The sequence below is a fragment of the Chaetura pelagica genome, unplaced genomic scaffold (genome assembly GCF_000747805.2).
Source record: "Chaetura pelagica isolate M959 unplaced genomic scaffold, ChaPel_1.0 scaffold191, whole genome shotgun sequence".
NCBI lineage: Eukaryota > Metazoa > Chordata > Aves > Apodiformes > Apodidae > Chaetura > Chaetura pelagica.
The window spans coordinates 2,492,394-2,515,430 of NW_009952440.1; the positions used below are offsets into that span (position 1 = coordinate 2,492,394).

Below are 23,037 nucleotides of genomic sequence, written 5' to 3' on the forward strand. Positions count from 1 at the left end.
TTTATCTCTCAGATGCATCAGGAATTTATTTTTATACCTCTAATGCAGCACTGCCCCATGACTGTACTTGAGGGATGGACTGTTTGGTGGATAAGGAACTGGTTGGGTGGTCGCATCCAGAGAGTAGTGGTCAACAGCTCCATGTCTGGATGGAGATCAGCTATGAGTGGAGTCCTACAGGGGTCCATACTGGGACCAGTACAGTTTAATGTCTTCATCAGTGACACAGACAGTGGGGCACCCTCAGCAAGTTTGCAGATGTCACCAAGTCTTGTTGATTCCCTAGAGGGAAGGGAGGCCACCCAGAGGAGCTGGGCAGGCTGGAGGAGTGGCCCTAGGTGAATCACACCAACTTCAACAACGCCAAATGCAAGATCTTACACATGGGTTAGGGCAACATTCAGTATCAATAGCAGCTGAGAGATGAAGGGATTGAGAGCAGGTCTGCAGAGAAAGACTTGAGGGTACCAGTGGATGAAAAGCTGGGCATGAGCTGGAAATGTGCACTTGCAGCTCATAAAGCCAACTGTATCCTGGGCTGCATCAAAAGAAGTGTGGCCAGCAGGTCAAGGGAGGGGAATCTCCCCCTCTAATCCACTCTGAGAGACCCTGCCTGGAGTAATGTGTCCAGTTCTGGAGTCCTCAGCACAGGAAAGACATTGAACTGTTAGAATAGGTACAGAGGAGGGCTACAAAAATGACCAGAGTACTGGAACACCTGTTACGTGAAGGTTGAGAGAGCTGGCTTTTTCAGCCTGGAGAAAAGAAGGCTTAAAGGAGACCCTACAGTGGCTTTCCAGCCTAAAGGGGCTCATAAGAAAGATAAGAGACAGATATTTTAGCAGGGTCTGTTGGAACAGGACAAGGGATAATGGTTCTAAACTGGAAAAGAGTAGATTTAGGCTAGATATAGGAAGACATTCTTCACTATGATGGTGGTGTGAGACACTGGAACTAGTTGCCCAGACAGGTGGTAGATGCCCCATCCCTGGAAACATTCAATGTCAGGCTCTGCACAACCTGATCTAGTTGAAGATGTCCCTGGTGACTGCAGAGGGTTTGGACTGGCTCACCTGCCACCTGAAAAGTATTCTGTGATTCTGTAAATAACACCTTGCTCTTCACACTGTTCTCTTTGCTCTTTGTTAAGCCTTAACAAGAGGTTTTTAGTTAGAAGGGAAATTCTTAACCCAAAAGGACTGCAAGACATGCAGTGAGATGATGTGAAGTATCCAGGAAAAATCCAGGGAACCTATCCAGGAAAGTTATCCTTCTCTTTTCAGAACCCTGCACTTCATCAGCATATATGAAATATTAAGAAAGGTAGAAAGGTCTAACTTATGTCCTCCCTAGGGTGGTGCTATCTGGAGACCTGCTGCTTCTGCCTCCATCTTCAAGCCCCTGTCAACCATAACTTTGTTTAGGGGTATGCAGAGGACAAAACAGTGCCAAGCAGTCTGTTGCAGGCAATACCTGAAATCTTGCTGGAGATGGGAAAAAAGAGCACCATGGATACAAGAAAAAAAAATTAAAAAATAAAGGCATGGACACGAAGAGGTGGAAAGACTCAAGAAAGCAAGTAGCATAGTTGTAAAGAATAGGCAGAAGGGATGGAACAGCAGACAGTTACCTTCCACTTAACTAGAAGATAGCAAGACACAGGCACAACATAAAAAAGGAAGAGCAGTAGATTCAAGTATATTTGCTAGAAATTGTTTTCAAGTGTATCCATCTGCCTCTGCAGAAAAAATCTTTCACAGAAATGGAAAGCAAATATGCAAACAGGGTAACTTTTAATATTAAAAAATACTGCATTACTAAGTTTTGTACTGACAGAGTTAAATACTACAGCACCAATTTCAAAAAAAATCCATGTAAATTCAGAAGCAAACTTAAGTACAAATTTCTAACAATCATTTTTACTACTCCAAATTCTCACAGTCCATGCTTAAAGTACACTCTTCACAGCTCTGATTTACTGAAAGCATCCTACCTGTTCCATACATCCAAAAGAACATCTTTTCAGAGACAAATGTAAGCAAGTCAAGCACAAAATTAAACTGTTAAAGCTAGTCTGAAAGATAAAGCTTGTTCCCTTTTGTAGTTGGCACATAAAAACCCATTTCAGTTTAATTTTCTTCAAAATTAAAAAAATTAATATATTCTGGTTTTATAAAAAATAAATGTATTCATGACATTTCTCTCTTCCCTAACTTAGGTGGGGTTTGTAACTACCATTACAAGAGAATGATTATTCTTCTCTATCTAGTATCTCTGCTATCTGCATGTCAAACATGGAGACAGTTTTGGTCTTTCTCCCTCATGTACTTGTCTCACATAATTACACTGTTTTGATTGAAATTGCTGAATTTCTAACTACTAGGACTAACAATGAGGGCAGAAAGTGTGGTAAGAAATAATGTCTGAGAAATCGTTAAAAGTGTCCATGATGCCAGTGTCTCACAGTGAAAGATTTATGTCCCAACTCAACTTCAAAGAAGAATAAATAACAGAAAACGAGTTGTTATTTAAAAAAAAAAAGCAAAAAGCTAGAACTTTAACAAATACACCAACATTCATAAGTAGTTAAAAAAAAATAAAATTTGCATGCCAGCTTTAGAAGCTTAAAAGTCCTTCTCCATTTGAATCTGTGCAGTCCAGCTACAGTTTAATGCCACATTTTCAAGGAACAAAAGAAAACACACAACAGATGTTCTGGTTGTAAGAGCAAGATGGCATCAGACACACATATTCTGCTTCATAGTATGTTAGCTCCTCCACAACAGATCAAACTTGGCTCATGTATTTGCCTTGATGGAAGTCCAGTTAAGACTACCTCTGGATGAAAATAGACAAGTTACCTTCACATATAAAACACAGAACACACACACTGAAGTTACCATGGACCAGCCACCCAACATGCAGGCAGGACAGCCTGGATTATGGAGTTACAATAGCAAAGTACTGATGTAACTAGATCCTTCAAAAAGGATTTTACTTTCATTCAAAACTCAGTTTCAGTCCAAGCAGTGTTGCCAGTTGTGTTTGGGGTTTGGCTATTTTTAAGAAGAAAAGCCACTTATCTTTTGTTCTGGTCAACTCAAAGCACATACACAAGCAGCTGGTTTGCCATAAAGATCTGAGTGCTCCCTAATATCTATACAGCCAGAGTTACTGGGACCTTCCACACTTTAGCACGTCAATTACATCTGTATTCTAATACAGGTGAGACAGTTTCCATTTTTAAGTGTCTGTATGTCTGCATGCCTCCCCTCCTCTCACCCCAGTGCAGCATGCAATTGTTACACTGTTGTACAACCCTCCAGTTTACACAAGCCTGTTGGATATAATCACCTGCTCTATTACTCAAATATCCAATACATGTAACATCTATACCATCTTAACAGCACAGCTGAACAGTAAATGTTCACTTCTCTGAACAACAACTGCATTACCTGAAAACTGTAAATTAAATTACTAATATGAATCACAACAGAATAAAAATGCCACTTGGGTATTTATTTTTTTTTTAGCAGAGCAATGACCTCTATCTCATGTAAAAGAGAAAAATTCAAATGTACATAAGAATTGTTCCTTCAGATTAGGATTACTGAACTTGTAAATTTTATTATCATTCTCTACCAAGTCACCTAATGCACCACAATTGTTTTCCTCACAAATATCTAGGGAAAATTAGTTCTTACTACTTGGTTGATTTGATCCTCTCCCTCCCGAGGACCAGGATGAGCAGCGCTCCAGCATTATGATGCCACCTCCTGGAGGACAGAGGGGTAGAGCTCCAGGTTCCCATCTGAGTTTGTTAATTGTAAGCTTCAACACTCTTCCCTGGCTGAGAAACTTTGACAGTTGCTGTTAAAAGTCAACATTATATAAATACATCATGACAGAAACAAGCAGGTAACATCATAATGACCAGAGCGGAAAATAAAGAGTAGAATTACTTACATGTCCCTTCCTGCAGTTTCTGATCTATCCTATAATAATAAAACAAACTGGTGCCGAAACATGGAAACACATGGTTTAATTTTCCTGCTTCTTTCAATAAGATGATCTTTTTTTCTAATTATAAATTTTGACAGCAAGCAACTGTACAAACATCAAAATCAATTTAATCATGCTTTATTTAATAATGTTTGGCTCAAAAACTAGGACAAAAAAAGGCAAAATCATGAATCTCACTAATCAGTGTAAAAAATGCCACAAATAAAGCTCCTGAACACAGCATGTTTTCCATGCTGCTTGCAATCACACAAAAAGTAGTGTATCTTTGAACCACCAGCTACAGACTGCCGGGGAAGCTTTCCAGGGCACCATCTTCTTCACTTTTACCTGGAGGAATTTACAAAAACACAGGGGCAAGGTAAGGCCTGGAAATGCCATCTGTTACTGTAACAAGCAATCATAGAATCATAGGGGTTGAAAGGAACCTTTGAAGATCTAGTCCAACACCCCTGCTGCAGCAGGAAAACCTAGGGCAACATGGCAACATCACACAGCAACATGTCCAGACATATTTTGAAAGTCTCCAGAGAAGGAGACTCCACATCCCTGAGCAGCCTGTCCCAGGGCTTTGTAACCCTCAGAGTAAAGTTTTTCTTCATGTTGTGGTAGAACTTCCTGTGGTGTAACTTGGTGACGTTTCCCTCGTCCTATCAAAGGGCAACAATGAAGAGACTGACCCATTCTTGACACCCACCCTTCAGGTATTTGTAGACATTAATAAGGTCCCCTCGTAATCTTCTCAAGACTGAACAGCCCCAAGTCTCTCAGTTTTTCCTCATATGACAGATGTTCCAGTGTCTTAATCATCCTCGTAGCCTCTATTGGACTCTTTCCAGTATATCCCTGTCCCTCTTGAACTGGGGAGCCCAGAACTGGACACAAAACTCCAGATACTAACTTTTTTTTTTTCCATCACCCAGGTTAAGAAAAGTGCTCTGAACTGCATTCACAGCGCAAATGCCTTCCCATGTTTACCAAGAGGCAACTCTGAGTGTGTAATGGAACAGTAATTTTGCCACAAGGATGCCATATGCTTGTGTTCTGTCCCAAATTGAGAAGAGCAATAATGTAGGAAATGGCAGACTTTACACATAAGCAATTTGTCAAAACAGATTTAAGCCCCACACTTCCCGCTCCTGCAACGCCATAGAATTAACATCGTTCGTTCACAATAATGACCTACAGCATTGAGAACAGCATGTTTCATGAATCCAACAAGATTAAATTGAAAAAAACCTGTCCAACAGTTTATTCAAGTCATTATGGTTTGATAATACTATTGCGGGTTTTTTTCTCTGTTCAAAACCAGTGAGCTATGACAAGACCAATATTCTTCAAGCAGCTCTCCATACAGCTGAGCTGCCCAGGCCATGAATTGGATTATTAGCAGTGCAAAAAGCCTCTTTACTCAGTAAACATCTGTTCAGTGATGCAATTGGGTTTTGTATTTACAGAAAATAGCTCACATGCTGGTTTTGTACTTTACTTTCTTTTTTTTCTGCTGCAAATTCAACTGCTTGCAGCTTCCAGTTATACAAAACATTCTCAAGATGTTTGTCACAGCTTGCCTTTCACTTAAAAATCAATGGGAATATTACAAGCTACATAAACTATGAAAACACTAGTTTTTATGATTACCAACCCTTTAGATGCTTTTCACTCTGTTCCACAATTTTTTTTGCCATACTGTTTATTCATGCTGTAGCCATTTGGTGTCCTGTTTTTGCCACAACAAACCATCCTGTCCTTGCTCATGTACAAACCTTATGAGGTGAGCCACATAAATACAGGCACCTAACTCCTTCCCGTTGTAAAAACTCAACATTAACTACATGAAAGCACCCTCTGATCTGAGCAACTATCAGCCACGTATAAAGATCCACAAAATCTACAGCATTTTATATTTCTTTACAAGACCTCTGTGTTCTTTTCTGCTGAGCTTCTGCTCCTTGGCTGATGATATAAATCCCTAACTCTATCCATGACAGTGATGAGGAATGAACAGCACTATTAAGCAACTCATGTAACAAACTGGCCATAGCTCACTCCTATACTCTTTACAAGTTAACTTAGAAACACAGTGTACTTTCCCACAGCAAGGAATTTGCTATATTCTATTAGGGCATCACACAAACTGAAACAAAAAAGCCAAAGACATCTCTTGTTCTTGATTTCTGATAAACTACAATCAGCCAAACATGAAACTGGACAAAAAAAAAGGCAAAACAGTACAGACTTGGGTGAAATGATGTTTTGGAGCTGAAAGTGAAGTACTTGTGATTGGTGTGTTTTTACATGTTGTCATAGAATGCTACAGAATAAAATATTATCAGTGTTCACATAAAAAAAGGGCAAATAGAAAAATATAAAGAGGACAATTGGGACAGTCTTAAGATACACTGAATAAAAGTGGCACATTTTCCAGTGAAACAAAAAAGGGACATATGAGGAAAGCAAGAACCATCAAAATGGAAAGGAGCATAAAGATTTATTTCAGGAAGGTCAGTACAAGGCAACTTTTAAAGCAGCCAATATGCTAAGGAGGACGGGTATTGACCTTTGATGAGGAAGAGCATGGAGTACTAAACTCAGGATTGTCCTGTAAAAATACACATTTTTGAAGGCATGAATGTTTTCTTGGTTTTCTAGAAAGGACACTAAAAGTGTTAAAAGACTGTCCTCCAGCCAGGCCAGCACTTGCAAACAGATGTTACTAACAGTTCAGGAATAGAATGCTGCCCACCAGAACAGTTTGTTCTGAACCAGTTTCCGTCACCTACTTTTAACTTAAGCTTAGCTTTTGAAGGAATGCTCTCCACTAAAACTGACCTCCAGTTCAGTGTCCTTGAATAGTACTTCATAGTCATTACATCTGTCCTTGAATAGTACTTTCTAGTTACTAATTTTTATGGACAATGTCTATCATAACATTGGCAATAGGACATTTCATTTACCACCTGAAACAGCAACATGCCAGAAGCAAACAAACATGAAACCATGCCAAACATTCAACACATTTGCTTCCATGAGTTTTAAATTACCAAAGGGGAAGTTTGTGACTTGTAACACAAATCTACCCACAAGTTAAAATATGTTTTAAAGCTTACTCAGGTTGGTTAACACCCCAGAGTTTAATCCCCGGTTAAGCTAAATCTTTATAAAAAATATGAATCAGTTCAACTTCATTTAAATCAGTGGTAAAACACCTACTGCTTAAGGGTAGGATTTTCCATCCCCTCCCCCTAAGTATGCCATGTAATTAAATTGGCTTCATCCTAACTGAATTAAACTCCATTGTATGAATAAATCATACAAACAGCTAAGTAATCTTACTACAGTAGCATTTGGCTTTATTTTCCAAGCATTACATTAATGTTCATACCTAACTTAGACATGGAGAATTTTAAAACCAGGACCATATTTCCCATGTATCCTGCAAACCACTTTCTCAGGCACAGCTCAAAATGCTGCTCTTTGACAGTTCTCAAAACAGCTCTGCTACTGCTTCATTTAATAGCTTAAGTTAAAATTTGGTTCAATCTTCTTATTGCTTGACCCTGTTAACAGCCACATATAAATGTGTGAAACTATTTTCTCTACTTATCTGCAGGATAAGCAAACTTTTCATTAACACTGTACTTTGGCATAAAACCTAAGAAGTGAAGAGGCCACTTTCCATCGTGTATTTTATTTGCACTTTCATTTCTGACGTAAAACTCTTTACAGCTGTTTTACAATAATCAACAGAAATAACTTTGACCATAATGAAGTACTCCTCAGGCTTAAGTAGTAATTTTTGGTGATTGTCAACCACATTAAAACACTAAAACCTTCTGGGGTGACTGGCTCCTGGTTCCGATAAAAACAAATTCAGAACAGAACCCTGCCACTCAGCTGCTTTTTCCTTCTGTGATGGTTGTTCCTTTGATGTAAATTTGGCTGTGAAAATGTACATAATATCAAAATAGAAGCACCAGTGTGAATAACAAAGCTGAGCCTGGAGAGAGCTGTGGTGACAATGTGAAGAAAATAGGAAGAGCACAGCATTCTATAAGGAAAGACATCTAATATGTATGTTGGTGTTTTTTGTAGAATGAAGACAGACATAAACAACAGTATATAATATTCACATTTGGCCTCTGTATTTTAAAAAAAAAAAAAAAAGTTACAGAAATTGAAGGACAGCACTGATACTTTCAACTCTGTCAGGATAACCAGGCATTGAACCAAATGATGACTGCTCTCATAGAGCTGCAGTAGCTTATCTGGACTAAATATTTTAATTTTTTAAAATAACGATCAGCACACTTTCTGCTGGAGAATACCTAGGCCACATTACCTTGGTTGCTCAGTGCACGGTTCTAATATGCAACATCCAAAACCAAATCCTCCCCCAAGCTACTCAGACAATCACTGGTGCAATTCTTACATAACATGGGCATGCAGTGAGCAGAAAGACCCTTCTCTGCTCCTAACCATTCCAAGCTCTACACCTTCTGGGACTGTTTTTCTCTCCCATCTGTACTCTGTTTTTATAAATTGAGTAGTTTTCTGCTGCATTAGAAATACATAAAGAGATGAGGAATCTGATTAAAACACAAGATCCTAGTTCCCACGGTTTTATTCAGAAAGGTCTTCAAGTAATTGTAGCAAAGCAACCTTTCCTGATAACACATGATTCTTGATAGGACTTTAGAAAAGTGCAGCTACAGAATCAAATTATCAGGTAATGCAGAATAGCAAAAAAATTAATACTTTACACCACTCAATATATATTAACATAAAATCACTGCCTGTATAAAAGTAATTACTTAAAAACTGCAGTATAGTTATAACCACAAGGAAGTAGCATGTCGGAACCACTTCAATACTTCAGGGCCCTCTAGTGGTTAAATGTTGGATCTGAGAAAATTCATGAAGAATAGGTTTTGAAATAACGCTAATGAATACTGAAGCAATGTGTTTTATTTTTACCACTTCCATGTAATGAAGGACATTTAGCCTAGAGACCTGCTTAGTAAACTACTAGAAAGGGATAAAAACCCTGCAAACTAGTGTCTGTTCACAAAATAATCTAATGGGTTGTATTTTTCATTCTTACTAGAAAAGTTATCAACATTCTCAGCTGTGCACAACTAAAAAAAAAAATTAAAAACCCAATTTCTTACTCAAATCTGCATCAGATGGACAACAAAAACTCTTGCTCTGAAACATGCACTTGCTTTGTTCGTTTATTACATCTTTTTACCTTTCTCTGAATTCCACAAAACTGTCAGTGCACAACATCAGTTACAAAAAAACCCCAACAAAACAAGCAAACAACAACAGTAAAAAAGAATTGTTAATTTTCATCGTGGTATATCAAGAAATATTTTTAGATATTCCTATAGAACTGATATGTAAAAAAAGGAAAGATGGCAAAGTAAAAGGCAAAAATGTACACCTGTTGGCAACTGGAAAAGGTTTGCTGCTTCCTAATAAGGTATTTTATCTTTCCAAGTCTTAACAAATTATTTCATTGTAAGGAAATAATTGATATTGCTTGCTTAGTACATCTAATTAGAGTTGACCTTTTCAACTCCTTATGGCTTTGCAGTCCATACAGTGAGCTTAAGGAACTGAAGAGCCTGGTATGACAAGCCTAAGTGTCACAACACCACCAAATGATGACAAATACAGCAATTTCACAAGCCACCTTCTGAAGATCACTAACATCAAATCAGACGTTTTCAGTTCCTTCATTTAGTCTTGCCTCTCATACACACATGCCCTTGAAAGCCTGATAGCCAAGTACAGCAACACCTATGCAAATTCTTACAGTGTGTCACAGAAGCAGATTTTCCTGGACACTTCACATCAACTTTTTTTTTATTTTAAATAGAAGGAGACAAAGCAGCGTTAGTGTGGCAGGTGGGGAAAGGAATGTCTGTGCAGAAGACTGATTAAGCAGCTCACCTATCTGGAGCATTTTAAGAAGCTACAAGATGATAGACTTAGGCAGAGTTTAAATGAGGTAGTCAAGGTACAGAGTTGCCTGCCTGCCAGGTGGCCACCATCTGTGTGACCATGATGCATTTGCCCACTGTTACAATTAGAGAGGTAATAGTGTTTGTACCTTCACCCCCCCACCCCAAACAAAAAACTTGCCAATCTAAACCAATTACTTTTTCTTTGGCTTTATTTAGTTCCACTTCTGTTAATACACAAGAGAAATTATTATCCTTTCTGACTAGTTAGTTCAAAAGGTAAACGAAAAGTTCTAAGCTATCTCTCTACAGTATAGAGCTGCATGCTTAAAAAAAAAAAAAGTGAAAAACTGGTATTTTCTCACATAAATTGCATCTGCAAGATTTTACAAGTTCACCACATACATTTAGAGGACTGATTTATCCCTCATCTATTATCTTATAAATTACATCCTATTCTACCTTTATTCCACAGTAAAACTGATATAGAAAATACATAAGTTTACTTGTTGAAATACACAAAAAGAACTCAAAATACAAACAGAAGATCAGTTATAATACTTCCAAGTCTGTATCCAAGTTCAAGATGGTGTAGTAGGACAAACAGAATGGAATATGAGTTGCAAAGGTTTTCTATACCTATCTACATTAATAAAAAAAAAAAAAGGTGTCATACCTTTTAGAGATTGTAAAATTATTATAAGCAAGTCAAACAGCCACATAACACATTTTCAGATCCCAAAGATAAGTGCATGAGCTCTGAAACACACCCAACAGATCACACAATCAGGAGGTGGGAGCAAGATGATCTAAATTCAAACATCAAATGTTTACGTGTATAAACCATTCATAGGCCTGAGAAAGAAGCCATAAATTTCAGTGTAAGCACAATTGAAGAATGAGTGCCCTGAACTTAAGTGGAATTTGGGGCATTTTCAACCCAGCAGCAAAATACAGCCATTCTGAAATTGGACATCACAGAATTACACATCCATGCTTGCTTCTGGATTAAAACTCCATCAACAGCCATGTTGTAACTAAAAGATAAGAGGAAAAAAAAAACACAACCCCCACAACAAAATCCCCACAGAACATACCTCATGGAGGTGATGCTGTTGATGAGCTTTGCAGATTGATCTGACAACCTAGATGGCAGTATGATTTCAACTGGCTGCAGGCGCAAAACCCGACTCTCCAACTCCAAGCGAGATGCACTGTCCCGAAAACTGTCAAAAACTACTTCTCCAGTAGTTGGTTGGATTGCCTGTCCAATTAAAAAAAAAAAAAAAAAAAAGCATTAAATATTTAAAATTCCATGAATGTTTCAGTGGCTCAAATTGCTAAACCTGAAAGAAAATGTATGGTGCATAGCACAAAACTACAGAGCATCCAGACCTTTGGTGGAAGTGGCAGATCAAAAAAGATAATGGTGTTTTTCAAATCCGTAATACCGTGATAACTTCAAAAGACCTCCACAATTTTGTCTTGGTAAATTATAGAGATACCTTAAAATGTAAATGTGCTCTTGTTATCATCAGTCCATCACTGTTCAACTTCTATTACTAGGCCAATCTATATATTTGGAAGTGTATGGGAGGTAGATGCAATTCAGCCTGGAAACTGTCGTCCCATTTTGTTGCTCTCTCCCAGCTGCAGTGTGACATTCAAATACCAACACAATCAAGATGCTTCTGAATCAATGAATTACCAGCAGACTGGACTTCAGTTATCACTGCATTTTGCCAGTTAAACAATCCTGGTTTTAATCTTCACCATAAAAGGGAATACAAATCTGCAGTGTGAACAGTAAAAAAGCAGAAGTCTTTCTTTAAAGAACAGTGTTTTGTATAAGAAAAAGAGTACTCACAAGCTTTAAATTATTGACCCTGAAAATATTTAGTTAAATGGTTAAAACACAAGTATGTTTTCAAGTGATAGAGCAGCAAAAACAGTATCAGGAGTATTCCACTATCAGCTCCAAAAACTTTTCTGTAGTTTTCAGCCATCACAACACACAGATGATATCTGACCTAAATTGCACGTTGGTACAAATGAAACCATTCCCAAAAATCTAAACAACAAAACAATCATAAATAAAAGAAGATAACCACCCAACTCTCAAAAAAACCCCAACAAAACAACATCCAAAAATCCCTACATGAACCCTAAAATACCAATTCCTCTGTGAAACTTACTTACCATAATGCCTATAAGGATGTCTCCTTTCTTCATGTCTTTTAAGTTTTCTCCATTTTCCCAGATGCAGAGAAGGTAGTTATCAGGGACATCTGCTGCTACATCTTCGACATCTACAGAATCATCTATCTTCAGCAAAGGGTTCACATGTAGCAAATGTTAAAGAACATTACAGTACACAGATTTTGCTGGGTTATTCATAGGTCCTTCTAGAGCGGAGTCCTTCCCAACTAGATTATGTGTTGGGCCTTCTACACTAAAGGTCTATTTGACTTCCATTAGTTTGACCCCTACTATGATTTCAGTGAACTTCAGATGATTGCCAGCATAAGGACTGAAGTCAGTGGTTGTCTTCACAGGGCTGGCAGTTACACATTGCCTAGATTTCATCAGCTCATGCAATGACCACCTCTGAATACCTCTGGGGGTCTCCCCATTCAAGCAAGAGCGACTATGTCACAAGATCACCAGCAGCTGATTCTGCATATGGGCTTGTCAGTTCCATTTCATAGTTACAAATCATATGCACCTAACAGAAAAAAACTAAATGCACCAGGTATGCAGCAACTGAAAAACAGGCAATACCCCGAGTTAAACAAAAGTCTACATCTTAGCAGGAGCACTAGGTTAGCTGCATTGAAAACTTGCTGCGTATCTATCAATGAGGTTGGGTCACGTTGCTGAATCCACTCTCGAGTTTGCAAACCACTGTAAGAAAGTCTGTGAGTACACTAGAAACTTTCCAACAAAATCTCAGGACAGGGGAGGATGTGCTCCCCTAATACATTTCTTAAGCACAACCTCACAGGCATTAATCTAACAATATTTTAAGCTGTTGGTTTCTAGTAAGTATTACTTAAAGAAAATAAAGAAAAAACTGCGAGGTTGTTAAGGCAGGAGATAGGAAAACAAACTATAGAGAAATCAAAACAGTAACTTCACTGCTTAAAAGCTGCTTCTATCTCATTTTTGCATTTTCTTTCTTGCAACAGTCAGGAGTTAAATTACCTACCTAGATTTTTAACAGTATGTTGGTTTTATCACCTTCCTCTCCCTTACAGGAAACTGTTGACATCAAACAGTCAATTCTTCCTTCACACTTTCCAGAACCACTGATGCTATGTTTCCTTAAAATAGTGAAATCCCTAGTTGAAGACAAGACCTGCAGAACACTGTAGATTTGGGAAGACCACTCTCTGACTTCAGAAAGCAACTACAGCAAACACAAGGTCTGCTCTTTCACAACAAACCTAAAGCCCTGAAGAGATTCAACTCTTCATAAAGCCAGCATGTTTTACCACAGCACAAAATTAAAGGATTTTTATTACCTTTTGCCGCTCTCCCATCAGCCACTAGCTACTCATCTAGGTGATACTACTAGAATTATGGTCTCTCATACATGAAAGCTTGAAGCACTGAACTAAATTTATTTGAAAAGGATATCTTCTCCAATAAGTGTAGACTTTGTGTAGAGAGCAGTCAGTTTCCGGGTGAAGACAGAGCTTTTATTTTCTCCAGCAGCCTTCAGTGCTGCAGTTTCCATTTGTTTTACTACTCCAACCTACCAGAACAGACACAAGAAACAAAGTTAGCTCTTTAATAAGAAATGTTGATGTTGTTATTTAATTATCTTTTGAGATGTGCAAACAGCAAATGCATCACTAAAACTGAGAGGGAAGGCCAGAGGCTACCATCAGTTCTACTAATGAGACTACAAGGAACTGCTTTCCCTTTTCTCTGTGCACTTCTAACTGCTTTCTCAACTTCTACCTCTGTGCTTCTTGTCCTATTTTGAAGCAGGAAAAAAAGAAAAAAGAGAGAATCAATATAAAGCAAAAGAATTAGAGGCATCAGTAATAGGAAGGAAAAGAGAAAAAAAACACAGGCTGAGATAAGAAAAACAAGAATGTGAGGAAGAATACGAGAGAGTGGATACATAAATTTCTCTTTATCAGATGTGAAGGTTTAATAAAAAATTGAAAGATTTGTTCTAGAGCTGTTCTAGAAAACATTAAGATACTTTTCTGTGAAAGAGAGGAAGCTTGAATCTACTTAAATTTAATGATGCTAATCAGAACAGAGAGATTGAAACAAAGTTAGCTATTTTAATTGCAAAGACAGGTGATAATGAGTTTCACGCTTCTCAGTTCAAGTAAGACACAGCAAGTGCAAGTTATTTCAGTACTATTCTGTACTTAACATCATTTAATAAAAGCAAGAGACAACCTTATATCCTTTTGCTGCAAGTCGCCGCACGTGGACGAACAGTCTGTGGCTCGGTATACTGGCAGTCATAAAGTTATGATCCTGATGACAATAAATGTTTAGTTCTTTAGCAGCAATCTGCAAAGGACAAGAAGAATCAGCCAGCAGTTGGAAATGCAACAGAGGAGCTCATCTCTGTCACATCACTGATGCACAACTACACTAAAAGTCTGCTGCCAGAAGGAAAACATTACAGAAGGCCCAGAGAGCTGGATCCCTTCACCTTCCTGTCCCAGCATGTTGTCATGAACAGGGGCTGCAGTATGAGATTACCACCCTGCACCTTGATCTTTGCACTGTGAGGTAGACCACCTACACAGCACACACAGATTCTGCTGCACAGCTCAACAAGGGTCAAATTATTTTCAAAACATAAGTCCAGAAAGAATTGACTTGTTTTATTTGTGGTTATAAAGATGGTATTAAGCTAGCTAATTAATTAAAATGCTGAAAAATCAGTATCAAACAGCAGTGGAAACTAAGTACTTAAAAAAACCCAACAAAACAGTAAAAACACTTGTTACAGTGTGGCATTACATTATATAATTTGTGTTTGCTTTTTTGTTCATTAGCAAAAAGGAAGGTGTTGTCTGACGAGAGAAAATAATCTTAAACAGGAACTGCAGTCCAACACTGAATGGGGTTGTGTATTTCTATTTCTGGTCTGTAAGTGCACCAGCAAGCAAACAGACAAATTACACAGTACAAAGTTGATCAGAAAAATTGATTTCCAGAAACTAAGCAAAGTTTCTTCTGGTCTCAAGTGTAGAATAATAAAGGCTACACATGGGAAGTAATTATTTTTGAGACAGATTATGAAAAAACTCATTATGAACCCTTTATGAACCATCCCTTTGCAAATAACAGAATTTATATATTTTCCAGTTTCTACAAATCTGGCATGTGTAGGTGCCACATCTGATCATGCATCTGAGATACTCTCTGCACTCAGGCTATACCAGCTACATTCATCAACTCTTACACCACTTCCTCCACTGTCTTCCAAACTGAACTACTCCTCATAATTTTGGGCCACGTTAGAGAACTCACCTCTGGAAGTGTTTCAACTTTAACTCCTGCAAGAAATTGCTCTAGGACATCATCTTAAGTTCTTAATATGCAGGACAGCAAGCACCACCCTATGATTACAAAATAATAAACACTAAAAGGTGGATGCATAATGGATGGTCTTAAATTCAAGCATGCAGTTTTTCCATCTTGTTTTCAATTATCTAAAAAAACCAGGAAATTCATGTCCCCAAAATCCTCCCTTCTGGAAGTGACCATAGACCTAATATGACACTAACTTACTGCAAATAGCTCTTCTTAACTCTGGAAAAAATTACCTCTGCGTCTTGTCCAAAGAAGCGATATTTGTATCCACATTCCACGCACAAAACAGCATCTTTATACTGTTTCTTCATTTCTAGGAATTGAAGCTCTAGTGGAGTGTAAATGGTTTTGGTTCGTTTATTAAGATTTGAATCTGAAGAATTCTGAGTATTTTCATAGGACTTGAGAGATGCAGAAAATTGACGAAGATCACAGCGTAACTCCTCCTGTAAACAAAAGATGGGAAAGTATAGTTAGGAATTACCAAAAAAAAATCAGTTGTCCCTGCAGACCATAGACCTAAAGACTGCTTGTCCCAAGAACTGCAGCAAGAGACAGGGAACTACTGCAGAGAGAGCCCATAGGAAGGCAACAAAGATGACTGGGGGGACTGGAGCATCTCCCTTATGAGGAAAGACTTGAGAGAGCTGGGACTCTTTAGCACGGATAAGAGAAAGCTGAGGGGAGACCTTATTAATGCCTGTAAGTATCTAAGGGGTGGGTGCAAGGAGGTTGGAGCCAGACTCTTTTCAGTAGTTTCCAGTGACAGGATAAGGGGCAATGGGCACAAGCTGGAACATGGGAAGTTCCATTTAAATATAAGGAAAAACTTCTTCACAGTGAGGGTGACAGAGCCCTGGAACAGGCTGCCCAGGGAGGCTGTGGAGTCTCCTTCTCTGGAGATTAAATTCAAGACCTGCCCGGATGCAGACCTGTGGAATGTGCTCTAGGGGGTCCTGCTTGAGAAGAAGAGTTGGACTAGATGATCTCTAAAGATCCCTTCCAACTCTGACAATTCTGTGGTTCCATGATTCCATGAAAAATATTAAAGCAGGATACACAGAACACAATTTATTTGGAATTTCAAGGAATTAAAAAGTCATTAAATTCAAAGATTGTGAGTCAGTTACTTAACTTGCTTTACTACAGTCCTCAGTCATTGCAGCTGAAATCAGATCCCTATTGTATCAAAACACATGCAGGCTGCAAAGACCAGGCAATCTAAGCTGGCCATGTATAAAAATAAGGATGAACTCCCACTCCAATTTACAGATGAGAAACTGCAGTGCAGAGACATTAAGGATATTCCAAAAATCCACAGTAAATCAAGAAATGAACCAATTCAAGTCTCAGCTCACTGTCTCAAGAACAAATTTTTATTTCTTCTCTTGCCTGCCCTTCCTATATAAGCTTAGCAGACCTCCAAAGATAATTTATTCTTAAAACACAGAAAATCTTTATTATAGTTTCTAAACCTGTAACAGTTAAGGCTTTGAGCCCACTCACTTTGCAGTCAATGATTTACAATGAGATTATGTAGTTTATGCTAGCCAAGCAAAAACTCAACAACTTTGCTTTGTTCTGTATTGTAAGCAGGGTGATGGATCCAGTCTTTTGTAAGTGCAGTGGTAAGGTGTGCTTCACAGCAAAGTTCCTCCTCACTTAGATCACAATATCAGGTACTGAAAAAATTGTTTTAAAAAAAAAATACAAAGACAACAACCTGCACAAGTTTTTTAAGCCTATGACTATACAAAACACAGGTGACCACGTTGTGCTGCAAGTTTCTGGATCTGCAAGTAAATCCAGTAAAGTTCAATTTCTATAAACTGTACCATCTAGATTACAAGGAACAAAGTCAACCAAGTCAGTTCAGAAGCAAGAGTAACTCAGAAGAAGCAGAGAGCTACTACAAATCATGTACTTTGAGAATGTACACTGGAATGTACAAAGAATGCAATCAGAAAATAACAGGGGAAGAAAACCCACTTAGGCATATTGTTAACTGCGAACTGCAAAATTCTCGAACGGTTCACAACCAAGGGATAGCCCATTTGAGAAGGAGACAGCATAGCCTAGCACAGACAAAGCTGTACATGCCTAGAACTCAAGATGGCCCCGGGATCCACCACAAAATCCTCAGCCCAAGGATCTTCAGCCTAAGGTTTGTGCCAGCCCAGCAGTTAAGACATCATTTCATTTTACAGAGAAAATTGTTGTGACACAGCATGTCAAATAAGGTCATAAAAGAAAGTAAAAGTAGTAAAAACACACATGGAAGTTGAATTGCTGAGATGGTGCTAAGTTAGCCCTTCAAGGAATTCATAAAGTTACTCACACAGAAAGGTTATAAGTCTAAGAAAAAAGCAAGAGACAAACATCTAAGAGTCATTCCAAGGAAGGCATGCCAGCCCCCACTTGAATACCTGACCAGCACAACAGGTATCACTTATGATACCAATGCTTTGTCAATTCAGTTGTGAGTCCCCACTGAGTACACCAAGTAGCAAATAATCGCTCTTTGATTTCACTTTGCATACATCTTGCTTGTAGAGTCTATCTGCACAGAGCTGAAGCTGACCTTCCTCATCATCTAGGAAGGGAGAGCTCATGGCTGCCAAAATCTCATAACCTGTGACCCACCAGTGCTGTTTGGCAACAAGCATCTAGGTATACAAATATGCAGTGGCACTCCTGCTGTAAAAAGCACACCAGGGCTAGTGTATTGGAATAGGATGGCAGAAATACTGCCCTAGCTGATACACAGAAGATTGAAAAACATCTGTTCAAGGATGAAGAGAAACCTGAATTTTTCATAAAGAAGCATTTTAGGTCCCCAGCTTGGTGGAAGGAGAGTTGCACATGCCTGTGCTCATCAAATATGCACTGCTACTGCAGTTGCTGCAATGCACGTGTTGTTAACTGACAGCCTGTGCCAGGCACGTGCTGTCTCCAGTGCTACAGAGAGAAAACACTCCTCATGCACATCCCACATACATGTGTGTGAGATACATGTGTGTAAAATACACACACACGTATGTAAAACACACACAACTTACAGTTTCAGCATACTGAACTGGTTCTCAAACACCTGCAATACATGGTAAAGTATGATTTCTAAATAGCAGGGACAGCACTTGCTGTCAGTGTAACCGGATAAACAAAGGGTCAGAAATTCAAAAGTTCCAGGCAGACAAGGGTTTGCAAAAGGACACAGAAAGAAAGAACTTGTTTACTGTGTTCTCCAACTGACCAGACCTACATAACATCAACCCTCTGTCACAACAGAAATCACTTGCTACAAGGTGTTTACTTCACTGCTTTTATTTCAGTCTCACGTTCAACACAACCCAGACACACCAGTGCCATGACCTGCCGACAGGGAAAGTCAAATCATCTATTCAACCTTTCATACAACCTCCTTCCTTCAAAAAGCCAGATGTAGAGCTTTTTTAAAGAGCAAACAAGTCCCAGTCCAACTCCACAGTAAGGGACAAGATGCCTTTCAGAACCTGAATACTTCAAACTGAGCAAAGTGAGCTCAAAAACCAATTAACTAATGTTAGTTAGCCCCATAATAAAGAGAAGCAAGGTAGTAATACACTCTTACCAACTTGTATCACAGGTATCCTTATGATAATTTTTCACCAGAGCTACCCAAATTTTCTGGTAACTTTAGTAGTCAGAAAGCCTTTTAGGAATTGCACAGTCCATACCAAAACTGATACAACTGAAGGAAAGCTCAGTGAAGGGTCACACTGAGTATCTGTTATTAAATTTGTTATAGGTTCAATCACAAGATACACTGCCTGTGTTCTGCTCTCTCATTTACTGCTTTTTTTCAATTACTTCACTAAAGAGCTAAGGGGCATTCTTCTTACTGTGCAGAGTTCCAGGAAAACATCTGTACACAAACACAGGTCTGCTGGGTACTGCAGTACTGTTTCATGACAGAATACAAGAGCATGAAAGAAATCTTGTGACAAAGCTTGCTTTCTTAAACCATGAAAAAGTAATCTAAACTGTACTGAACCAACACTACGTACCTTCTGAGCAGCTTTTGGGTTAGTGTCTGCAGACTGGAGAGGGTTTTTCAATTCTGAACTCCTTCTAATAATACTGGGACATTTTTCCAAACTCCAAGATTCTTTCTCCCGAAAACTATCCTCCTGGACTCTGTTACACTGCTGGTCTGAATCATTGCAGAATTCTCTCAGTCTGTCTAGAGTTTGCAAACATACACGGGGCTTTTCACATTTCTGAGGCTCTTCTTCTGTAAAAATACACAACAAAAAAAAATTAGCAACTTATTTTCTAAAACGGAACATCTATTAGAATGACATCATTAAGAAGAAAACACAATCTTTTTGCTCTGTCTCTCTCTTCACCACATTGAATTCTCCCCTACCATTGCATTACTTCTGCCAGCCCATGCATATCTTTAGCTTGGTTAACTTCCCTGGAAAATCAAATACTCATCACTTGCATGGTTCTTAATACATGGGAAAAGAAGCAGAATCATTTTCTAGACTGGTAACTGCAAAGCCACAAATTAGCCAAGAATACTGGAAGATGTTTCAGTACAGTTATTAAGCAGACATGATGGCTAGTTGATGGGTGTCTTAATGATACTTCAAAACTACACACACACAAAACAACATAATTATCTCTTTGAAAACATTCTAGAGGTGAATTCTTTTCAATGAAACATAAATGTACTAAACTTCATATTCACTTATTTGCTTTTCTACTGCATTAATCTGTTAAATTCTTGGTTTAAAACCAGATGGAGCACAGGCATCTCAATGTAATTAAGTGGCTGTCATTTCACAGTTAAGAGCAGTGCATCAGAACCATTTATTCTGAGGTAGCCTGTAGGTACCCCACTCACAGGACAAGCTCCACAGAGCTGGCAGGTGTCAGTCATGCTTTGTCTCAGTCTAAAAGACCGACTGCTAAACCACAGAGAGAGGGAAGTTGCAGCATTTCTGCTGAGCATCTTTAAGAGGTGGTTCAGACTTGACAGACTGAACCACCTCCTAAAGCTGACTCAGCTTAAGTAGATTTCCAGTCACTCTGGAAATCTCCTTAGCCACAGAAAGGTGCTTTAGCAATATCACTACTATGCTTACAGTTGTTTTCAGAGAGTTACTTTAAATTCAAGAGGCACTTCCTAAAGGTACTGTCAACAATCATTTATTTTAAACTTGACAATTAAAAACTATTTATTTGGTATAAATGCCTGAAGGTTTGTTTAAAGTCAACACACTTTTATCCTGAGTCTTCAGCGAGATACAAAAGTCTTCTAGAGTAATTTGTCGTGTCTTGGTCTTCTTTTCACATGGTTCATTGCTTTCAACTGATGTTCTCCTTTTTGCACCAGATTCAGAAGCCTGAAACAGAAACCAAACAAAGAAAAGTTTGGTTACTTTTCTTTTTGCCATCCCCTATGAAAGACAAAAATGCACCCAAGGATTCCACAGAGACCACACAAAATGTAGAATTCATTTACTACATGTGAAATCACTGATTATTTTTACTATCTTCATTTTTAATTTATATAAGTTCTTCTAACATTCAGGGCTACAAAAGGAAGTTAAACAGTGCATTCAGTGAACAATTTGGCTGTTGTGCTATAAAAGAAACACCTGCAGCTATCAAAGTTTCAAAAGGCAGCTTGGAGCTATCTCTGTGGCAGAGAACAGAACCAGAACTGTAACAGACTTTCCCATCATAAGACATGTAGCCAACCTGTGTCTCAAACACATCTCTTCTGCAAATCTGCATTCCCACAGCCCAGCTACTGCCTAGTCACCTCCAAGAGGCACTACTTCCTATGGCCTATATCCCAATGATGGAAAAGTATCTTCGCCACACCATCCTGGGAGTGTCCTTCCAAACTTAAAAGCTTTTCCTAAACTACCTGTAAGCATCCTCCTGGCTTTGCACAGAACATAGTACTTTCACCTACTGCTCCTTTGATGGCTTCTGACACACACACTTTTAACACTTTGTAAACAGAAAATTACATTGGCTCACGGATATTCATCACAGATGTACTGTTTGACAGTTGCAGGAAGCATGACCAAATATAAAGAAATAACATTCAGCCACAAGAACACTTTATCACTCCACTTTGTGGATAAACACCTAACAGGTGCTTTCAGCAACCTGCATTCACGTTTCATGTGGTAATCTCATATAGTTTCGTTGTATTACTGGGGAAATTCAACCACCTCATAACCAACCAGCAACTCCACCCTCAGCAACTAAGGTCATAACCTCTACATATCATATCCACAGGGAGAGCTCACAGGAGCAGCAAGGAGTTTCCCTTCCAACCTCACTATAATTTACCACTAGGTTCACATTAATTAGAAAGCAGCTTTTCTGCATGGAGAGAAACTAGCAATCACACCTTTGCACCCAAGAGAGCAAAAAAGGTCGATTTGAGACACACACGAAAGAACAATTCACATTTTCCAGGCCAAGAAAAGGGCTAGAGGCATTAACCACAGGGAGATACACCTCCTATACTTTCCAAATATCAACCCAGCTGAAATCCAACTGCTGAGAGCGAGCAGTTTGCCCCCACAAAGACAGGGCAAGGCTGCTGCATCCCTGCAGGCTCTCTGGGCCTTGCACCTCCCAGCAGGAGAAGAGTCACCTGAGCCCCACGACCAGGGCCACCAACTCGACCCCACTGCTCGCCAGGAGGTACAGCCGGTGCCAGGGGCCCTGCACGGCAGCAGGGAGTGGCACAGGAGCCCCGGTGGCACAGAAGGTGGCACAGGAGGTGGCACAGGAGGTGATTAACCACAGGGAGATACACCTCCTATACTTTCCAAATATCAACCCAGCTGAAATCCAACTGCTGAGAGCGAGCAGTTTGCCCCCACAAAGACAGGGCAAGGCTGCTGCATCCCTGCAGGCTCTCTGGGCCTTGCACCTCCCAGCAGGAGAAGAGTCACCTGAGCCCCACGACCAGGGCCACCAACTCGACCCCACTGCTCGCCAGGAGGTACAGCCGGTGCCAGGGGCCCTGCACGGCAGCAGGGAGTGGCACAGGAGCCCCGGTGGCACAGAAGGTGAAGGTGACACAGAAGGTGACACAGAAGGTGACACAGAAGGTGGCACAGAAGCCCCGGTGGCACAGGAGGTGACACAGAAGGTGACACAGAAGGTGGCACAGGAGGAGGCACAGGAGGTGACACAGGAGGTGGCACAGAAGCCCCGGTGGCACAGGAGGTGGCACAGGAGGTGATACAGGAGGTGACACAGAAGGTGGCACAGGAGGTGGCACAGGAGCCCCGGTGGCACAGAAGGTGACACAGAAGCCCCGGTGGCACAGAAGGTGGCACAGGAGGCAACACAGGAGGTGACACAGGAGGTGACACAGGAGGTGGCACAGAAGGTGATACAGAAGGTGGCACAGAAGGTGGCACAGGAGGTGGCACAGGAGGTGGCACAGGAG

The 23,037-nt window shown here is 39.6% G+C and overlaps 1 protein-coding gene across 1 annotated transcript in view; it reads right to left on the bottom strand.

Annotated features, from left to right (window-relative positions):
• The window catches only part of MSH3 (mutS homolog 3), a 115,136-nt gene extending 93,831 nt beyond the window's left edge, over positions 1 to 21,305 (bottom strand). Inside the window, exons 1-8 of the mRNA XM_010008413.1 lie at positions 21,288 to 21,305; positions 20,833 to 20,956; positions 19,610 to 19,830; positions 15,797 to 16,009; positions 14,412 to 14,528; positions 13,629 to 13,746; positions 12,189 to 12,334; positions 11,087 to 11,253 (exon numbers count right to left, since the gene is read on the bottom strand). Coding sequence (XP_010006715.1) covers positions 11,087 to 11,253; positions 12,189 to 12,334; positions 13,629 to 13,746; positions 14,412 to 14,528; positions 15,797 to 16,009; positions 19,610 to 19,830; positions 20,833 to 20,956; positions 21,288 to 21,305 — 1,124 coding nt within the window. The remainder of the gene's footprint in view (positions 1 to 11,086; positions 11,254 to 12,188; positions 12,335 to 13,628; positions 13,747 to 14,411; positions 14,529 to 15,796; positions 16,010 to 19,609; positions 19,831 to 20,832; positions 20,957 to 21,287) is intronic.
• Between the last annotated feature and the right edge of the window lie 1,732 nt (positions 21,306 to 23,037).